Source organism: Athene cunicularia (genome assembly GCF_003259725.1).
Source record: "Athene cunicularia isolate RWA chromosome 14 unlocalized genomic scaffold, athCun1 chr14_part1, whole genome shotgun sequence".
NCBI lineage: Eukaryota > Metazoa > Chordata > Aves > Strigiformes > Strigidae > Athene > Athene cunicularia.
The window spans coordinates 3,949,453-3,969,705 of NW_020799118.1; the positions used below are offsets into that span (position 1 = coordinate 3,949,453).

The 20,253-nt window shown below is 41.3% G+C and overlaps 3 protein-coding genes across 3 annotated transcripts in view; 1 reads left to right on the forward strand and 2 right to left on the reverse strand.

The window, feature by feature from the left end:
* The window catches only part of SOCS1 (suppressor of cytokine signaling 1), a 28,723-nt gene extending 28,696 nt beyond the window's left edge, over nucleotides 1-27 (reverse strand). Inside the window, exon 1 of the mRNA XM_026858798.1 lies at nucleotides 16-27. The gene's annotated coding sequence lies outside the window, so the exon portion shown is untranslated. The remainder of the gene's footprint in view (nucleotides 1-15) is intronic.
* The window catches only part of RMI2 (RecQ mediated genome instability 2), a 13,742-nt gene extending 12,857 nt beyond the window's left edge, over nucleotides 1-885 (forward strand). Inside the window, exon 4 of the mRNA XM_026859137.1 lies at nucleotides 701-885. Coding sequence (XP_026714938.1) covers nucleotides 701-849 — 149 coding nt within the window. The 3' untranslated portion in view covers nucleotides 850-885. The remainder of the gene's footprint in view (nucleotides 1-700) is intronic.
* Nucleotides 886-4,310: 3,425 nt separating this feature from the next.
* LOC113485739 overlaps nucleotides 4,311-20,253 on the reverse strand; it is a 37,468-nt gene continuing 21,525 nt past the window's right edge. The window contains exons 19-32 of the mRNA XM_026859138.1: nucleotides 18,785-18,946; nucleotides 17,545-17,710; nucleotides 17,154-17,338; nucleotides 16,469-16,561; nucleotides 15,984-16,188; nucleotides 14,864-15,051; nucleotides 14,074-14,171; nucleotides 13,496-13,680; nucleotides 13,053-13,255; nucleotides 12,356-12,545; nucleotides 11,586-11,695; nucleotides 8,722-8,841; nucleotides 8,157-8,296; nucleotides 4,311-5,278 (exon numbers count right to left, since the gene is read on the reverse strand). Of these exons, the coding sequence (XP_026714939.1) occupies nucleotides 5,263-5,278; nucleotides 8,157-8,296; nucleotides 8,722-8,841; nucleotides 11,586-11,695; nucleotides 12,356-12,545; nucleotides 13,053-13,255; nucleotides 13,496-13,680; nucleotides 14,074-14,171; nucleotides 14,864-15,051; nucleotides 15,984-16,188; nucleotides 16,469-16,561; nucleotides 17,154-17,338; nucleotides 17,545-17,710; nucleotides 18,785-18,946 (2,061 nt within the window). The 3' untranslated portion in view covers nucleotides 4,311-5,262. The remainder of the gene's footprint in view (nucleotides 5,279-8,156; nucleotides 8,297-8,721; nucleotides 8,842-11,585; nucleotides 11,696-12,355; nucleotides 12,546-13,052; nucleotides 13,256-13,495; nucleotides 13,681-14,073; nucleotides 14,172-14,863; nucleotides 15,052-15,983; nucleotides 16,189-16,468; nucleotides 16,562-17,153; nucleotides 17,339-17,544; nucleotides 17,711-18,784; nucleotides 18,947-20,253) is intronic.

Sequence of the window (20,253 nt, forward strand, 5' to 3'; positions counted from 1 at the left end):
CCTGGGCACGGGTACGCGGGGCGCCTCACCCGGTGCCGGGACGGAGACTTGCCGGCCTGCGAGCCCCGGGGCTGTGCCGGTTGTTAAGTCTGGCTCTTGCCTGCCTGGTGTGGGGGGCACGCCGAGCTGTGCTGCTGCGGCAGTCGGGGAGCGTCTGTTGCTGTCAGTGGTACCAAGGCTTATGCTCGCTTGCCCGATGAGTTCCAGTAAGGATCCAGCCCAGTTTTCAGTTCTCCACAGTTACAGGAAATGTTTGATCAAACTGGGGTGCTGCAGAGAAGAGCTGTGAGACTGGGAACAAAGATAAGGATTTTTCTTTTTTTTTTTTTTTTTTTTTCCCCTTCCCTTCACCAGTACTATTAATTCAGCTGGAGAAGTGCTGGACTTCAGCATTGAAGGAACTGTGGTATAAAATAGTCACATTGATTAATTTCCAGTCTTCAGAATTGTCCTCCCTCCACTTGCACAGCAGAAGGAGGAATTGTGCTGGTTTTAACCCTTATTGTATATATCTAGTAGAATCTATCAAGAGCCTTTTCCTGATATTTAGGTCTGAGCAATCTTAGTTCCTTCAGTTTTCTTGCAGGTATTGGCAGCTTTAATTCAAATTGTTTAACTACTTGGTTTTAAATATTTTGCTTTCTGAATTAAAATGTAAATACAAAGGTTAATTAAATTTCATGTTTGCTTGTTTTTTTAGGGAAGTATGTAATGGTGATGGGTGTGGTGCGGTCCTGCAGTCCTGAGCCTGTTCTTCGAGCGGTAAAGATGACAGATCTTTCTGAAAACCCCGTGCATAAGAATATGTGGAGCCTTGAAGTGGAGGATTTGCACAGAGTCATCCCCTAGATACTTTTTCTTCTGCCTAAAATAACTGGAAATGTACTTTTTTTTTTTGTCTTCGTTTTTTTTTGGTGCAGAACATTGGGGCTTTCTCTGTATTTGTGGTTTCAAACAACCACCAGGTACTCTTGGAGTGAAGTGAGAAGTCAGGCTCAGAGTTAAGTGGAGGGATCAGTACATATCTGATAATAACCACAATGTTAATCTCTTTCACAGTCTTTTTATACCAACAGACTTGAGAAACACTTATTTGATGCTTTGAGTAACACATCTATGCTGTTCAGAATACTACATGTTCTACAGACGTTAGTTGCTGTTTCTAGGAACACGTGTTTAGTCATCCCTGTAGCGTGCGTTGTTGGCAGCAAGGGCTGCGCAGAACTCGTGTTACCAGGGTGAACCCGAGACGTGGAATGGAGGCAAAATGTGTCCATTTAGTCTGTGGTTCAAAAGAACCTCTTTGCCTCTGTTTTCTGTTTCAGTAATAACCATGTCAGTAAACTCTACTTTGAGACAGGTGTGTCTGTCTAAGCAGTTCTTGTACTTAAACACCTCCCTGCTTTCTGGGTTTCTGAAATACCGAAAGTGGTACAGTGATAACCCCTGTGTTCCAGTGAAGTGAAATTAACTGAAAAGCTGTGGTGCAGGATTCCTTGGAATAGGTTCTCCAGGTTCAAGATGCAAATACCATTACCACCTCATGAAACAAACCTGCTGTGCTAAAGTGCATTTTTCTCTTTGAAGGTTTCCTTTCTTGTTCCAGTGTATGCTATTTTTAATTGTTTAAATCATTCTTAAATATATTTTATTTTAATATTTCTTTCCTCTTCCTGTGGGGAAAAAACCCCACAACTATGAAATCAAATCAAAAAACCTTTAAAAAGTGGAACTGTTACTACTTTTTATTTCCCCTCTTGTCTAAAAAAGAATTTGAGTCCTGAAGGAAAGCCTTGCATTAGCCATGTGGTATGGCTTTGTAGTTTGGGGCTATATTGTCCAGGAATACAGTTATGTTAATGAGGAATGCATATAGGAAGGGAAGATCCTCTCTGGTTGTACAATTTAAGACAAGAATTAAATGGTGGTAACTACATTTGAAAACTGTGGGATTATGTTTTCAAAGCATCTGGAAATTAAATACTGTCTTTTAAGTAGATCTTTAAATGAGATCTTTACAGATTAAGGACTGGATTTCAGAGTGCGGTTCCAGCCTTGAGTTTAGTATTCCAATCCAGACCACATCAGAGGCAATTGTATAATGGAAGTCCTGTGCTCTGAAACCCTGCTGATAAAATGCCAAAACACATGTACAGATAAAACATTGGCAGTCTGGGTTTATTTATTGTTTTTAATGTTGGAAAAAAATCCACTTGTGGAATGCTTTCAGAAATGATCCACATGGTTGACATACTGGCCGGCAACTGCTTTTGTCTGGTGATAGATACTTTTCCATCTGAGTGCTTATATAAGGAAGGAGAAGCTTGTTCCAAGTAAGTTCACCTTGCCTTCTAACTAGGTAGCAAAACCCTGGAAATAAAGAGCTAAAAGTCTGCTGCATCCTGGCTAGTGTCAGTTTACAGCAGAATTGAGTGTGGCTTGTAGCCCCGGTTGTACAGCTGGTGGGTGCACAGTGTAGTGGCTGTCAGGGGTGGAACTGCTGTTCTTCCATCTGGCAGTGATGCACAGTCAGTGCATCTGAAAAGTTGTATTTATATCAGATTGGATTGGTGTTATGTGGGGCTGGATTGGATTTGTAGAGGATTTCTTTGCATCTTTCACCACCCTCTCCTATCCAGAGGCTCATGAGTCAAAGCGTCTGGGGTTTCTTTGCTCACTCACTAACAGGCAGTTCCAAGCATAATAAGATGTAGATCTCTTCAGTGTCTGCTGGCTCTGTACGGTACACTCGACATCACTAAACACCCAGGCATGGGCACCGCTTCCAGCCCCCAGCAGGTTTCACATACTTGATCAGTACAAAGCTATTAGTGTTGCTCGGCAGTTGAGTGGAAGGAGATCTGCTCCTGAACTGAAGTGGCGTTTCAGTAAGGCTGGCAATTACACTAGTAAAACAGTAACTTCCAAGGGTTTTAAAGCCAGGACTGGATGCTTTTATGACAGTTTACATTAAAAAGTGCTTTCCTAGGAATTCAAAGCAAAAGATGCTCTTGGCACAGTTGAACGTTGAGCTTCTAAACAAAAGGTGTCTAGTGATTGCTCTGAGTTTAGCTGTGCTTTGCCTAATGAGTAGCTGATGATGCTTATGGCTGCTGGTGCCTTCTGTACCACCTAGGTTTAAGGGTCAGGCTGAAGTGCCTCACCTCGGGGTTTCCACAGTATGGCACCCTTGGGCTCTACGGGGTAGTGGGAATTCTCCCTTTTCCACATCTTAACTCGTGTCTCAAGTCCTACATTAGCATGTGGGTTTGTGACTTTGGCAGCTGTTGCACAGCAGAGCCACACAGAGAGGTTACAGGGCGAGTGCCTGCTCTAGCCCAGTCCTGGGGAGGGTGAGGTCTCAGCTGGGATCTGGTGCCTGGTGTTTGGGCCTTGAAGGGGGCAGGAGGATGGCCGTGGCTGGCAGGAAGGCCTCTGTGCACTCGGTGTGAGCTCTGTCCTGACTGCACCCAACCTGGATTTATCTGGGGGTACGTGCCAGGCCTGGGGAACCCAGCTAGTGGGAGCGTGAGGCAGTCACTGCCTTAGTCTGTGGTAGAGCCTCAAACCATCAACGTCGCTATTGAGTTCGGGGACATAAGAGCTTGTGTGGTACATGTAAATCTTTGTGACCTTTGTAGAGCTGGAGTGTCTGTATATGGCCTAGATAAAGGGCATGTTGAAGGTGAGTTGTAGGCACTTAAAAATACTCTTGGAAAAATGCCTTACCCTCCCTGCATTCCTGCAAGGACAGCTGGGTGTGGGCAGGTGTCTTCAAGGCGTTCTGCTTCAGGGAGTTACGGGTGCAGGGGTGCTGGCCAACAGCAGGCCGGGACGCGGGGTCAGAGCCCTTTGTGTGGCGTGGCCTGCAGGTCTGTCTGCTGTTCGGTGGGGTTTAGACATTTTTCCATAGGACAGTATAGTTTGTACTGCATTACCTTCACCTGAGGCATGACTATTTCAGATGACTTCAGTCAAGGTGTCCCAAAACGGGCAGTATTACCAGTAGTGTTATACTAGAGGTGCTGATAAAGTGGGGGGGGGGCGTTGCAGAGGAGAAGGCCAGTTTTGAAATACCAAAGCTGAAGCATCGAGCTAAGAAATGATGCTGTCAGATCCTGCCGAGGGTCTGTCTGTACTGGGCAGCGCCGTCAGGGGGGACTGGGGGCGCAGGGGCCGGCCGGCCGGCTGGACACACACACAGACACACACACTCCGCAGGGGCCGGGGGGGCTGCGCGTTCTCCGGAGCCGGGCGCTGTCGCCCCCTGGTGCTGTCCGGCGGGTGCAGTAAAAAACGTACTCCAGCAGAAAAATAAGGTAGTCCAGCGTTTATTAACATTATTTCATCATTCAGAACACCATTATTTCAATCTTTGCATATTATGCAAAGGCATCTGCAGGATTTTGCAATGTTACTTTTTACTAAGGAATAATTGCATTGCTGGTACTGTATGGAGAAATGCATTTTTTAAATCAATAGACATGCAACTTAGTAATTTAACAGATGAGACACTTTCACACAACAATATAACATTTTAAGACTACGTCATGGGTAGGATAGGTATCAGTCACCTTTTCCCAACATGTAAACTGGTATCTGAGAAGGGCGTTCTACAGACATAGAAGGAGAATGTGAAACATGAGAGACAGCCTTCTTGGCATCTGTTCATTTAGCAAGGTACACATCAGTAAGCATAAAAATGAGAACATTATTAAATGCTTCCAATTATTTAACCATCTTATGTCTTAGCCCTCTTGTCTGCTGGGGCACTTCCCTGGAAAAAAGTCGCTTTCTCCAGAATTGACTGAACTGAGTATCAGTTCTAGAGAAAAAAGAAGTCAGCATCTCTGCACAGGTTCAAAGCCACGAGTAGCCCACTTGTACTAATCTGAGCTGGAAAAGACCTTTTGTCATCTTTTAGATGTATTCATGCTATGGTCCAAGGCTTGTGAAGAGGCAATTTTGCCACTGAATGGGAGAATTCTTTTAAAGAAACCAATACTCTTATGTCCAATTTCTTCTGGTTGATTATAGTTTCTTGGCACTGTACTGAAATCTTTCCTCTTACCCTCAGGTGTTTCTGTGTGAAAAGCTTTCCTTGTACACTAGATATATATGCTTCATTATATTCAGAGTCCTAACACTAATTCATTCACACTTTCACTGCTGTCCCTACTATTGCTTCTAGCTTGTCTACCTACAACAGCCTGTTCTGGGCACTGAAAGGGTTCTTCCGTCTTCCGGGCTGGTATCTGCCATTCAGAACTGGCTCAAGCTGAAAGGATGAAGAGATGAAATCCAGTTAAGTTGTTAGTAAGTACTTAAGGGACAGAAAGTAACAAGCGACATGTAATACAAGGTGTTCTTATGTCGAATTACAAGAAATCTATGAAGGGAAAACCGGCATCAAATATATTTATGACATCAGAAAATTGTGGGAAAAAGTATACTAGCATTTTAGATACAGTTCTATCTTAGCTACACTAAAATGAAATAAAGAGGTAAGGTTCTTCATGTTTGATGATAAATTCACATTTAGGAGAAAAAGAGCAGCATTATTACTAAAGTTTATGGGCTCTGGCTAGTTCAGCTATCCAATGAAAGATCCTTGACAAGATGGAATTCTAGAAAGTAGTGTGGAGTCAGCTATTACTGACTGCATTTTTCTCTTTTGTTCTCATGACCTTAGATGGCTGTTGGTCACTGTGCGTGACAAGCCAGCCATTACAAACTCTTTCACAATATCAAACCTCCCTTACTGCAGTTTGGTCTGTGCCACTTCCTTCTCTTTAGTGTGTTTACATATTTAAAGATTTAACTTGCGTCTTTCCTTGACCCATCAGTTTTTTCCCCACACAGAGACCTTCTGATTTTTCTCAACTGATCCACAACTTAACTAAAATATGGTGCCCAAAACTGGATACATGAAATAAGAAGAATTAATTCTTGTCTTAAATGTTTATTCATGTGACCATCCGCAGTATACTTGGCTTATTTAACAGATGCTTTAATAGCATATTATTATTGTTAACTGAGCTTGTGATCCACTGTAATTCCAATCCCTGTCCGCAGAAACGGGACACTAAACTAGCAGCACTAGCTGACTTCATCCTTTTGGCTACTGAGCCATTCTAAAACTGTTTTCAACTGAATATTCAGGCTCGCATTTAACAAAGTTTGTCTCTGTATTTCGTACTCTTCTGTTGAAGAGTTTATATAAACCATGTGAGCTAAAACCACTTTCTGCCTATGAGATACTGCCCAGAAATTTTGGGGCCATCTACTGCTTACACACTGGGTGAACTGAATCTGTAAGGAAGATAATGATATGTGCCATTATTACTGCATATGGGAGTGTGATGCATGTGATGCACACACTTACATATACTGAGTGTTTTCTTGGGTTTTATTTTATGGCTAACACAATCATGTACAAACTCCTGATAGTTATTCCCTTCCTTAGTGGGTGAGAACTCAGCAAATAATTGTAAAGATTTTTTAAGCATATCACAAATATGTTTGTAGTCACTAAATCACTCTTTTAGAAGTTGTAGTGAGTTTACTAATGCAAATGAATAACACTTCATTGCATGTATTAAAAAAAACCCACCATGTTTTCTCATTACTAAGCCTTAGCAAAGCATGAAGCCTAAGTTAGGAATGTAAACCCAAGTGCTTAGTTTCAACCAAAAGCAGAACTGGCTTTTCTGCGTGATCCTGTCATTTACTTAAGACTAAATGTTTCCATTGCAGTCTTGTAAAAATATAATTATGTCTTAAGTTCTTACTTGGGCAAGCTTATCAGTAATTAGTATGACAGTAACTTTTGTGTGTGTTTCCTTTAATGTTCTCATTCAGTGAAAAGATAGCAAATTTCAGAGAAGGCTTTGTCCTTTTTTTGTCTAAGGAATAACATCATGCAGATGAATTGAAGAGTTACATTTTGGGGATGTTCTTGGTCATCTCTCAAGACAATGATACGTGAACAGTCAGTACTACTCAAATGGTGTAAGTTATCATTGTTTATGTATCATTTATCTAAAATAATTTGCAGTCAATAAATATCACAGTTCAAAGAAGGTACTGTACACAGAATATCCAATGGAGACAAAAAAAAACCCCACACAAAACCTTGAGAAAAGATATATAGTGCAAATTAGTGAATGTACATAACATAGAAAATGCTGAAATATACAGCCACTATCATCCTTAAATGGTGAAGTTTCAGATTGCTGCAGTGCTCCGGCCCAGCCAGCCGCTTCCCTTTAGGTGCTTCTGTTGCACAGTAGCTCAGTTGGGCTGGAGTAAGGTAACACCTGCTGGACATGGCAACTGTATGGCTGAACTGTGCAGTAACTGCAGTAGTAATAATGTAGTAACTGAAGAAAATAAGCAAGAGGGGACTAATTTTATTACTAAGAAGTATGTTGGGGCTATGGACTTTTATACACTTTTTTTTCTTTACACAAGAAGAATTCTTTCCTTAAAACCCTGCACTCACTAAGTAATACAGACACAGCAGAACACGACTCCAGTCTCTTTTGAGCAGTAACTGTACTAATCTAGTTTCTGCAGCGACGTGCAATGCAGCAGCATGTGCACCTTTACCAAAAAATGTGAGGATCCATAACTCGTTTGCACAGTAACAACAGAAATCGGCAAGGAGTGTAATGCCAAAAATTTCAAGCCAGCACTGCTGCTTTTTTCAGGCTTTTCAGTTTTTGTTGCATTTTTAAATAGATTCCTGGAAGACAGCTATTTGGATGACAGCTGCATTAAAATATAGGTATTGATAATCTTTAAATTCTAGGTTACGTTTAAAGAAGATAGATACATTTCATTAAGAGAGACTGAAAAGTACAAAAACAATCACACCATCTTCGGCCAGTATCCTCCTGCCTCCTACCCAGCAAACCAGGGGGATATAAGAAAGCCATTAGCGAGGATGAATTGGACAGGTTATGGTGTGCTTCTGAGTGAACAGCACAAAGGGGGAGACAGACAGGGAGCACGAATAATGCCAGGAATAGGATCTTTTTGCTTATGCCCACAGTCGATCCATGAGTTATTTTCTCATGTGCTCTTGAATAACAGACATGTAAGTACGGGAGCAAGCAGCTGGAATACTCATGGTGAAAAGACACAAAACTTACCACTGAGGAGGAATTTCCACAGGGACAAAATTTCGGTTGCACAAATGGACAAAAGCTGCTGCTAAACTGCAGGCAGCCTTCAGCTCCTGTGAGTGACAGGTGTCATAGGCACACATGGTGTAGAATGGCGCAGGGTCCACCTTTAACACAAAGGGGATTGCTCAGAGGAGTGGTGTGCAGCTCTTCTGCAGACAGCCATCTGGCAAGGCCCCTGCCCGTAAACCGAAAAGGAAGTTTGATTTGTGTCTCCCCCCGCCCACCCCTGTGAGGACCATTCACAAACCTCTATTCTCCTCCTAATACTGAGGGGTTTGTTTTATATTTCCAAATTCTAGACCTGTTTGCTGAAGAGTGGTGCAAAGTCATGCCACTACTCTGTGGATGTCAAGGACCGTGATTTATATTTATGGTGAGACACCACCATTTTGTCTGTCTGGGTTGTTCTGCTGACTTCTGAAGTTATCTGCAACTAAACTTCTATACCCTCACAACAATTGCATGCGCTCCCTCGAAGTATGACACCTGTGTATTCAGATAGTCCTTTGGTGGCTGGAGTTATACTTACAACTTTGAAGCAGTTCCGAAGAAGTGAATGTGATTCTTCAAAAAACACTTTACAGACTCCTTGGTTACCTGTAACTGGACATGGCTTCACTTTCTTCTGTACCAGACTGCACCTGTTCACCTGGGAAAACAGAATTACCAAAGTTGGGGGGTTTTGTTTCTTTTTTTTTAAACATCAGTGTAGCACAAATCCTTGATTTCCAGTATGAGATGGTTTGAAGGAAGATATGGACAGCTCAGTACACAGCTCTGATTAGCATTTATTAATACTGAGACTACCTTGCACTCTTCATAAACAAAAATGTATGGCTCATAAATATTACACATTACAGACATTGTTTCCCTCTTCTGTGGATTTTCTTATTCACTGAAGGATTTCTGGTGTGTGGCTGCTGACACAGTAGGTAGTTGTCCTAACTTTTATTATCTATCACAGATCACAGTTGTGCTTTTACTGGATCTTTTTGTTGGAGAAAAGAGGTTCATATCCTTGCTGGGTTATTCATAGATAATAAACCACAAGAAATTAAAAAAAAAAAAACAAACAAAAAAAACCCCAAACCAAACTGGAGGTCCCTACAATTACAAGCATTTTTGGATAATAAAATGTGAAGGAATTTTAGTTGTACATGACTCAGGTAAAGTCCCTTAGCACACCAGTCAAAATCTGATGATACCAAATATTAACAGAACTAGTAATGAGCTGCATTTGCTGAAGTTTCTTAGGCTTTGTTTTGTCTGAATGCCATTTTTAGTACTCTGTATCAGATCAGCAACTTACTGGTCTTTTAATCAGTAATTTCCTGGGCAATCTTTTGAGTCTAGAAGTTCTTTAAGCAAGTGTAAACTCAAGTTATTTTAATTACTAAGAAAAATTAACTGCCAGTTTAGTCTCTCAGATAACCCTCATCCTGCAGGAGTCGCACATTTGCAGTCTCCTTATTAACCTCCTCCTCGCACAGCAGCTGGTCTTGCAGCACTAGAACCTCACTGATGTTATTTGCAAGGTCAGTGTATGACAAAGGCTTGTAGTAAAGCTCCTGGTAGCGAGTTCCAGTCTGAGTTTACAGTTTGTTATAAGGTGACTCCAGCAGTCGTGACTGACAGCTTTTATTTCAGGCTTTGATACCTGGCCAGATTTAACCTGACTGTGGTTTTGCTTCCTGTGCCATGTATAATTGTGCTAAAACTTCTGGTCTGGAAGGATTTTTGCAGGGTCCATTCTATCAACACAGCTGAATACACTGCCCATTTGAACTGGGTATTTACACCATATCATCCCTTCCTTACTGCTTTAGAAAGTTTCTAAACTTTTCTAAACTTCTAAACTTTGCATGACCTTCTGACTTGGCACATTTGTATTTCTGGCCATTGCTTTAATGATGTATGACAGCAGTACATTATTGGCAAGTCACTCTTTTTATTACTTTTTTCTGAACAGGACATGACTGCAGTTGGCACAGAGTTCAGCTAGAGTTGTCTTCAAATTTTCTTGGTGGTATACAGCGCTGCAAAGTGCCATGGCCAACAAATAAAACACAAATTGTTAGTGTAAGTGCAGCTTTTATGCCCTCAGCCACTTGAAGGAGGACATACATGACTTGCCAGCTTGTTTATGACAGTAAGTTTCTTATGTATTGCTTTAATTGGTTATTATTTTCAGTTCAAATTCTCTGGGTAGTTTTGCATTAGATGACTGTATTTTTATGAATATTAGAATTTATTATTTGTAGCAATTAAGAAAATTATATCTGCAGTCAGCGATGTCACGATCCTGCCCCATTATTAAGATAAACATAGGCTGCAAACTCATTAGATCTCCAACAGCAAGGAAAAGTACAAGATACTTGAAGCAATCCTCTTTTCAAAATAAAGTACTGAAATAAAGCTGGAAATAGTAGCATTCCTGTGCCCAGAACTTGGACATCTCTTGGTGAGAGAAGGTAAAGGGAAGAGTCACAAAATCTTAGTAGTAAGAAGATGCTGGGTTTTTTTCGGTAATAGATTCTAAAATTAGGTTTGAGGGGATTTAGAGGATCCTGTCAACATGGATTGAGAGCACAGTAAGGCTACCTTTTGTCAGTCTCATTCACAAACGGCTATGTAGAGGTGCATGTTTCCATATTTAGATTATTGTCAGCTGAAGATAAATTCCATGAATTAAGGTTAAGTCTCTTTGAAGCAAAGAGGTATAACGTTACTGGTATGAGAGTAAAATGGTTGCAACATTCATTTACGATAGTTACAGGAAGTCCTTTTATGCAAGTTAGTAACTGAATTGGTAGCAGCTAACACTCCGAAGAAGTCTCAGGACTTAGTCATATGGGGACGGAGGCGACTTTACTAGTTACTGGTTTCTGAAGTTTTGTTTCTTGATAATATGAAAACCAAGAACAACAAAAGAAATGAGGCTCAACATACCCAGCTACACTGCTCTAAAGAAAACTTCAAGAGGGAAAACTTCCTGATACAAACTGTGGCTCAGCTGATGGACATGTGGATTTGTCCCTGACCAACTACCACCTGGCTCTGCATTCCAGAGACAGAGGTGCTTTAAGTAGGAAACATCAAAGAGACTTGGTTCCAACATCGGTTCCTTCTACTAGCAGAAGCAGCCCCCTATGTTTCACTTTACCACTTAAGCCAAAAACGCTCAATGCCTATCTACAGGGAATTATTCTATGGTTTTTAGCAAATACGTGCAACCTTCTCCCTGGTTAAACACAGGAAAACAAATTATATACAGTATGTTGCTGTTTTCACTATCTAGCTCTAGTTTGTCGAAGCCAGACCAGTGTTGGAAGTTGCCCTTTGTGCTCCAGCACCATTGGTATCTGCACAGGCAGCAGCCCTTCAACTCCTTACCTGCCAGCTCTTGGTGAACTCCTGCACGTTGTCAGTGAAGGAATGATTAGGAAGTACCCATTCGTTTCCAGCTTCATTATCATTGGTACCAAAAAGCCCAGCTGAAATACCTGGAATTAAATTAAAATGGAGTAAAATAGCAGTTGTCAGGAGTAGACCTGAGAAGATTTTAGAAGCTGTCTCTGGGCTCTGATTATTCTGTACAGCAGAGCTCAGCTGTAATGCAGAAGAGGGAAGGTCTGCCCAGGCATCCATTAAGGATTTTTCTCAGACTGCATTACCATCTTGTTTGTTAGTGGTTCATTTGTTTCTCCTGACCAGATGAAGGCATCATAGCTGTTCTCTGCTAATCTCAGGGGTCTGAGTTTTAGAATAGTGTGGGGCACATGGATAGGAATGTATTCACAGTATACCAGAAACCCTGGAAGTTGTTAGGCCTCCCTCTTTCATGCTCTTGGAGGCTGGACAAGCTAAGCCTGCTGTAGAGCAGCCATTCTCAAATGGGGTTTGAGGTTGGGCTGACTGCATTACATCCACTCCGTATTTCTATGTGCTTTATTGCATCGAAACAGTAGTAACCCAGGCAGACGTTTGCTCTTCTTACTGGAATGCTGCATACTGTGCTTTATTTGGCAACAACTGGGAATGCCCAGGGCCATTTCCCAGGTGTGTATAATCAAGTGGGGAAGAGCAAGTGAAAGACAACCCATGTGCTAAAGATACAGAAAAAATGACTAACAGGTGACAAAAGCTGTATCATGGATACTCACCGTGGTGCCATCCAGCCAGAGTGACAGTACACAGATCATACTGAAAGTCACAAGAGACAGAAACTCCTTTCTGATTAGACACTTCTATTTTGTTGGTTTCTCTCCTTGAATTACTGGTATTCTTTTCAAGGGGTTGATCCAGTACTTGGCAGTTCTCTTCCATAAGGGAAAAGTTATACATCTTGGCTATCTGTTTTAAAATGAAAATGCAATTTCAGATATGTCACAGTGAAAGTTCAGTGACAGGCAAGCTCAGGCTGGGTTTGCAGGTGGGATGGGGTTGACTTTGCTGAGCCCAGAGTTACAAAGTAAGAACAGGGTTGTGTTAAACTTCTGCAAGAGCTGGAAAGCACAAAGCCTCCCAGGTGCACTGAGTCTATGGGCCCCATTTGTCCTCCAGACCTCTCTGACTGCCATTCTCTTAGACCATGTAAGAGGAAAGCTGGAAAGTTCATCAAGCCTCTCTTATTTTAAATACCCAGAGAGCAAAGAGGCAGCCCCTGAGTTAAAACTGGTTTTGTTATGGGGAGTTATTTCCTAATTAGAAAGTGGTTACTTGCTAGCACTTAGATCTGAGACCTGTTCTGATCTATGTTTTGAGCATTAATATTTTGAAGACTTTTTTTGTTGTTGTTGTTAGTTGGTTGAAGATAATTTCTGGTCTGGAAAGGAAGAATGTTTGACTTTCCCCTCCTACCTTCAGTCTTGGGTAGATACTGATCACGGTCTGGTTCATCTCCACATACAGGGATCTTAAGTTACGAGTTTCCTCGTTTAGTATTACAGTGAAAGTATCGCGAACAAAATCCTTGGCAAGAAGTACACTGCACTTTGATGCCAAATCATAAAATTTTCCATCAAAAGTCATAATATGCTTGGTGCCCATTAACATAGCATGATCTAGAGAACGATATTTCAGAAGAAACATCAGTGAGTTTTCCGCAGAGCAGTAAGTGCTGTGCTACTACTTGCATACTGCAACACAAACAGCTTCCGGCTGGCATACTCTTAAAATAATTCCTCCATCTATTATTACATTTTAGCTACAAGTTGCTCTGCAAGAAAAGTTTCTCCGGAAAGGAAACGATTTCTTAAAATGGATCCAGTTACAAAACAAAGCATCACTTTGAAAGAGCTTACATTCAAAGGGACTCTCCATCATCCTCCGCTTGAATCTATAATACTCTGCAACTATGTTGATATTATAGAGGTCTTGGAGAGGCCTCATTAGCTTTTCTTCAATGAGATAATTAGTAATATTTGCCAGATCCAGGGAGCGGTCTGCTTTAGGAAGTACTGGCAGTTTTATTGCCACCGAACAGTTCCTGTAGAATACAAACAAAACAGCCTGTGCCCTTATCTGCTAAACTGATGAAATGCAGTTGCTTTATTATTAGAAATGTGGAAGTGAAATATTCATAAGAACTGTAGTCTGGTGAGAATGGCAAAACAAAGACACACAATGGCTAAGCCCTGCAATGCACCGTGCCATATAAGGCCAGTTATCACAGTTATTGCTACCGAGTAGCTTCCTTTGAAATGCAGCCTGTCCTGGCAGCCAACAAAAACAAACATTAGGTGTGATGCCATGTGCCCAAAGCAAAGGACGGTTGGTTGTCCGCAACCCTCAGCGTACCAACTGATAGGAACACTAACTATGCACAGACCCATTGAGAACACTACCAGCAGCAGGGATCCTGCAAAAAAACACCCCTTACCTGGCTGAATAACTGTAAAGGTTGAGCAAAGGCTTCCGGATCTTGCTCACAGCTCTAGAAAACATGGCCTCTGCCCACCTCAGCATCTGGTGTGTACTCTGTTGGAGAGCCAGGAAAGGAGATTACAAACCTGACGAGTATGGCTTCAGGGCAGGGTCAGTATCTTATTATCAGTACTTGATAATAAGTTTTTAATCAACAGTCAGTGAAACAGCACTTAAGTCTCTTGCATTTGTCACTTGCCTGACAGCATCTTGTCATTTGGAGGTTAATATCCAGAGGACAGACACTAGTCACTACAGCAATAAATAATGGACAGAAATGACATAACTTAAAAGTATACCAATACTTCACTGAGCTAATGTGCTTCAGTAGTTTGCAAAGGACTGATATCTTCAATATATATTGGTGTCATGATATATGCGTTATGCTCTTCATTTCAACTAGAAGAGCCCAAGCCCCTTTATACATTATTTGTTGGAATCACAATCCTTCCCTCTCTCTGGAAGAAAAGCAAAAGCTACACGAATGACAGATTACTGCTCCTGTGATTTCAACCAAAACCAGTAAAACAAGCTTTCCTCTAGCTGGAACTGCTTTCAAAGCAGGACAAATATTTAAAGAACAGGAAATTAGCTGTGCACAAGCTTGTTATGTGGAAAGATAACTGCACTATTTCCATAAACAAAAATATTTAACTATTTTTTGTATCCATAGTTCAAAGCCGAGACTTAAATTTGCAGACCTTGCTTTTCAAACCATTAAAAATGGAGAACTGAGTTATACCAACCATATCCAAGCCTGCTTTCACAACCTTTAATGCCACCTGGATAGGTTCCATTAGCCACACATCTTTTACAATCTTGGGTAAAAAAGCCTGGATTTTCTTCATGTACTCTTCTGTCTTCTCTTGCCAAACTTCATCCAGTGGCTTCAAGGTTACATCGTAGTAGGCATCCTTCAAAGTTGCTAATGGCCCTGAAGTAAACACATCATAGCAAACAAACCTCAGCTAGTATGGTACAAAGTGGCTGTTTGTTTGTTCGCCTGCAGCTTCAGAGTAAGCGAAGGAGAGACAGAAAATGGGGAAAGGCAGCTTTGCTTTCATGACACGTGGGCACACTTCACAGCTGTGTGCATGGACACAGTGTTATGAAACTGGAAGAGGCATTTAGCTGTATAACCCTGATCCACTCGTATGCCTTATATTATAAATACATTGCTGCTTTCCAAAATAAATGTAAGGAATGCTTTGTAATTTGCCACCATCAGAGCTGTATAGCTCAACCTGCACCTGCTCAAGGAATAACAGGACAGTTTGGTCACAACTAATTTCAAACAGGGTTTATCAACTAAATCCCGCTTTTGAGTGGGAAGAGCCTAGATGTAAGTGGCTCAAAGTGAGCTTTTAGTCTTGTGAGAACTGAAGGTTCCCTCAGTTAATTACAGCTGATCACACTTCTCAATGGTTTCAACATGGGCCATAGTCCTGCTGAACAGTGCATTAGGCTACTGAACAGACTTGGAACAAACCAACAAGCAAAATCCTATCACTACAAGCATTCAGAACTCAAGGATGGATACGAAGAGCCCTCCGGGAGGAAACGCTTGCCAGGGGACTGTAAGCAGAAATGCTTCAGTTTAGGAATTAAGGCCCTTCTCATCCAATGCAACCCAGGCTCCTGTGTCTCTGACAATGCCTCTTCAATGATTTAATCAGAAAGGTGGTGACACCGAGGCTGCTTACAGCTTACTGCATCAAGGCTCCCACTCTGTAAATTAACAGCCAAGGTCAGCACTTTTGCTAGATCAAACAGAACCATTTGTGCTGTTCAGTACTTTTATACTTGTTTGGTTTGCGCTGCACTGACATTGTCCTTATTCTCCTTGCTTTGCATGGTTTTTCTTACTTTGCAATTCATTCTGCATTTGCTGGACAATGTCTTGAATTTTATTCAGGTAAAGTGGGAGCTTGCTTCTCAGGATCTGCCTGATTCCACTTTGCTTCCACACCCGGGCAACAGCTCTACCCACACTGTGGAGGAATCCTGATACTTTTTGCAAGGCTATCGAAGGCCAGCCAGCTGCTTCAGACAGAAAATCAATTTGCTGCACCTACAGGGGTTCCCAAAAGAGAAAAAATATCAAAATACGCGGAGATGACAAGCAAAGCTTTGACTCCCTTCCAAAGCAATTGTGAACTCAGTGTTGGTGCAGAGATATAGATCTTCACCATGAAACATGCTTTTTGCCTATGTATGAACTGCAGCTTAGCACAGGATTAACCATTTGAATGTTTGAGCAAAACAAACCAACTGCATTTAATATAATTATTTTTAATTAACACTGAATGAATATTTCATGGTGCTTTCACAGATGCTGTACAGATACTTACTGATCTCCTGAATCTCCACATATATTCGTCAAACTTCTTTATCTTCTCTAGCAGTTTGGTTTTCAAAATGCTCCCAATTTCATTAAGTTTGTACTGTGAAAAGATGAATAGAACCCCTGAATTTATGATTTAGGATTGCTTGTGCTGGGTCCAAATGACTCATAGTTTGTACTAGTTTAAATGCCAGCAAAGATCCACAGTGGCATCCCATTTCTCAGGGGAAATGACTTCTGTGTTATTCAGTGGTCAGAAATGGGAACAGAAGAGTCTAAGGATGAAAACCCAAAGAGCCTCCTCCAAACAGAGTATGTGAAACCCTATTAGAAGTAAAAGCACATTCAGGAATTCTAATACTGTTTTTGTAACCAACATGCTGAGCAGCTCTGGCACATTACTACTGCTCTTGCTTTAGTTACTTATCATATTCAGAGGCTATATCCTTTACGAAAGGGTCCCATATGTTCTGTGCTTTCTAGGTATGACTGAACTTTTTAATTCTCACTGTACTATCTTTTCACACCAAAATTAAAAATAATGTTATTATGAGTTTAAAAATTTTATCATTCCCGTTTTTTTTCCCCTCGTTACTCACCAAAACTCACACCTGAAGCCTACTGGAAGACATTCCATCACACTGACAAGGTTAAACAATATTCTGCAATTAACTGCCACCGAAGGATCTCACCTCAGCCTTAAAAACTGGATCCCTGCATCCATGAGCCAGAAAGCTCAAGCTTCCATTAAGAGCTGCTAGAGTCACTTGTGCCATGGTTTCCTGCCTTTCACCATTAATGCTGAGGTAGGTATTAAGGGTGGCCATCTGCCGCCCATCAGTACAAGCACTGACTTCCATTCCTTCTTCCACCGCCCCTTAAATAATGAAAAGAGAGAGCTTCATTTACAGGAACAACACTGACAGGCATTATGTGAGAGACAAGAAACAAGAAACCAGAAACCAGGGCTGTGAGAAACTAAGAAAAACAGCCTGAGAAAGCAAAAGTCCAACTCCCTGCTCCTTCCAGGACTACCTAAAACTAAACCATATGATTAAAAGTGTAATCCATTAAGGTACGTACCTTTCAAATACCCCATGTAGTACTGAAAACACTCCTTTCTTTTAGAAGCAGCTACTTTAACTTTTTCTTTCTGATCAATAATCCCCTCCATCAGGATTTGGCTCTGAACAGATGAGGAAGTAGCCGTTCCTGTCAGGCCTAGCCAGATATCTTCAAAGGCTCTTAACTGCAGCCATAAAAGAAAAACATTTATTCAAAATCACCACAAATGAACATTCAGAGATGATGCTCGTATATCAGTGCTTCCCACAGAAGGGTAAGTGGTGAGGGAAATGTTTTCCAATGCTTGTGCACCACACAGGAGTTACACTCTTAAGAGAGGCACAAGCATTAGTTTGAGAGCTGAATGACTGGATAGCACGAGGCTTGTTTGTGGACAAAATTTTAATTGTAGCAATGGAAGAAACATCCTCTAACAGTCAGTTCCCTGTGAGGCTGCTAATTTGTGCCATTTATTTCAAAACAAAGAATAGAGAAAGTCCAAGTAGAGCAGCTGATACTTCTTTCCAAAGAGAAGGAAAAATAATTTAGTATTTGTCTTAGCCTGTTACTGATTAAATCATCATCATTTTGTTAAGGCGTTGCCTAGTCTCAGTTAATTATGACTGACCACTCACATTCCTTCTAATGAAGAGTTTGGATGGTGCTGCCCATATTACTGTTCTGCCTCACTGTTGCCACCATCAGCTTTCTCCACCTTATTCATTTCACAGAAAATCAAGAGCAAATGCAAAATAGAGGGGGAGAGAAAAGAAGAGATTTGCCTCAGAATGAGCATCATATTAGCTATTCTGTGCCTTTCTTAAGGCCAGTTCTTTCTTCTGGCAACTGATGAGTTTAGTCTCACATTTTGTTTCCCTCTTTTTTTTTTTTTTTCCAGTGGTACAAAAACCCATGCCTCACCAAACAGACCAGTCATGCTGAAGAAGGTGAGCTACAGTAACACACAGCCTCTTAAAACTTTTATATACTCCAGTTGATATACACTTACTATATGTGTCACTGACCTCTGCAATTAACTGTTCTTGGTGCTTTCCTTTCTCTCTTGATCATACTGTATGCACATGGCATAACTGCTCCTTTAAAAACAGAACTAAAGAAACCAGGAGTATTTTATATTGCCTGTACTTGCCTGTTTTAGTCACTGGTTGCACCTGATCAGTTTGGAAGATAGATGGCAGTAGGCCTTTAAAAACCAAAAACCAAACCCCAGTGCCACTGAAACAGAACAAAAACTCACTTCAATTTCCAAAGAATAGTTCTTCACATCAGCTGTACTCCTATTTTTTAAGGATACTCCAACCAATCCCTCATCTCTCCCATCAGCAAGCTGGAATCTGCCCTCTGAGTGCAAAATGATGTCGCCTTTGTTGAGCTGGTGTTTTCCAGAGAAAACAATTACCTAAGTATGAACAAAAAAGGCATTAAAGCTTAATTCTTCCAAAGAAATGGGCTCTGCATAGAGTGGTAAGAGGTTGTACAATGTTAGCATTCTCATGAAATTACACAAGGGTGTCAGAAACCAGCACATCCTCCGTCTCACAGCACTGTTTTACTTCATTACATATTCAGTTTCTGTGGTATAACAAACCATGTTCAGTGATTACAGCCTAAGACAAGATGAACAGCTGGAATAACTGCATTGTATTAAAACAAGTCAATTTATTTTTTTTGTTTCTTTACGCTTCTCAACTACTCTAGCTAGGCAATTTTGATGCATGCCTTTGAAGAAAAGGATCCAAAAGAATACAGAGGCACCTGATTGCAAAGTGACACACATATGCATTTTTTGCATTATAAACAGGCTCTACCACACTTTGGTCTTGGAAAAAGTTTTCACTGGCATCAAAATTTTCCTACTATTTCCCAGTGCTAACAGGGTGTGACCTGCTCTGAAGTAAATCAGGAAACCAACTGAGATGCATTTTAGCCACTGGAAACAGACCATGTTTATTATGAGTTTGAAGTTTTGTGTTTGTTGTGAATACCTACAGGCAACTCTGGGGTCCAATGTGCACCTAAGGAAGAGCATGGATGGGTCTTTGGTCTATGTGTGTAGTATAAAAATAAATGACAACTATAAGGTTACAATAAGGTTCAAAAATCCATCACTACCAGCAGGGCTGTGAGAGATGACATAACTCCCGGAAAAAGGGACTGAGAGCGCTATAAGGGATGGGGGGCAGCAGAGGCCCTCTGAGCTGAGGAATGTCTCAAACACTCAAAAGTAGCAAAACTACAGTCCTGGGGTGGATAGTGTGGAGTTTAGAGCTGGAAAGGCTGCCTGGGTAGCACAGGGTGCAGCTGGAGGAGGGAGCGCTGTGAAGGCAGGACAGTTCTACTCTGGTGCATCTTGTAAAGTTCGAAGGACTATCTGTCCAGTGAATGACCTTTGCTTCATTATCCACAAAATGCATATTGAAGTTAACATCCCTGCATATGCTAATGAAGATTAACAAGATCTTGCTCATTACATCATTCCATGAAGAACCTTACCCCTCCCCATCCATGGGATAGGTAGATAGGTGGGTCAACCTAGAGGAGGGACCCAAGGAAAGTGTGTATAAATTGAGGGGAGGCAAAGAGTGAAGGAGAAGAAGACGGATGCATCCTTGAACCCTCACTGTCAGGACTGACACAGGAACCCAGGCCAGTGATGTCTATTTCTACCTCTCTTGTGCTCTCTCTTTTTTTTTTTTTTTTTTTTTT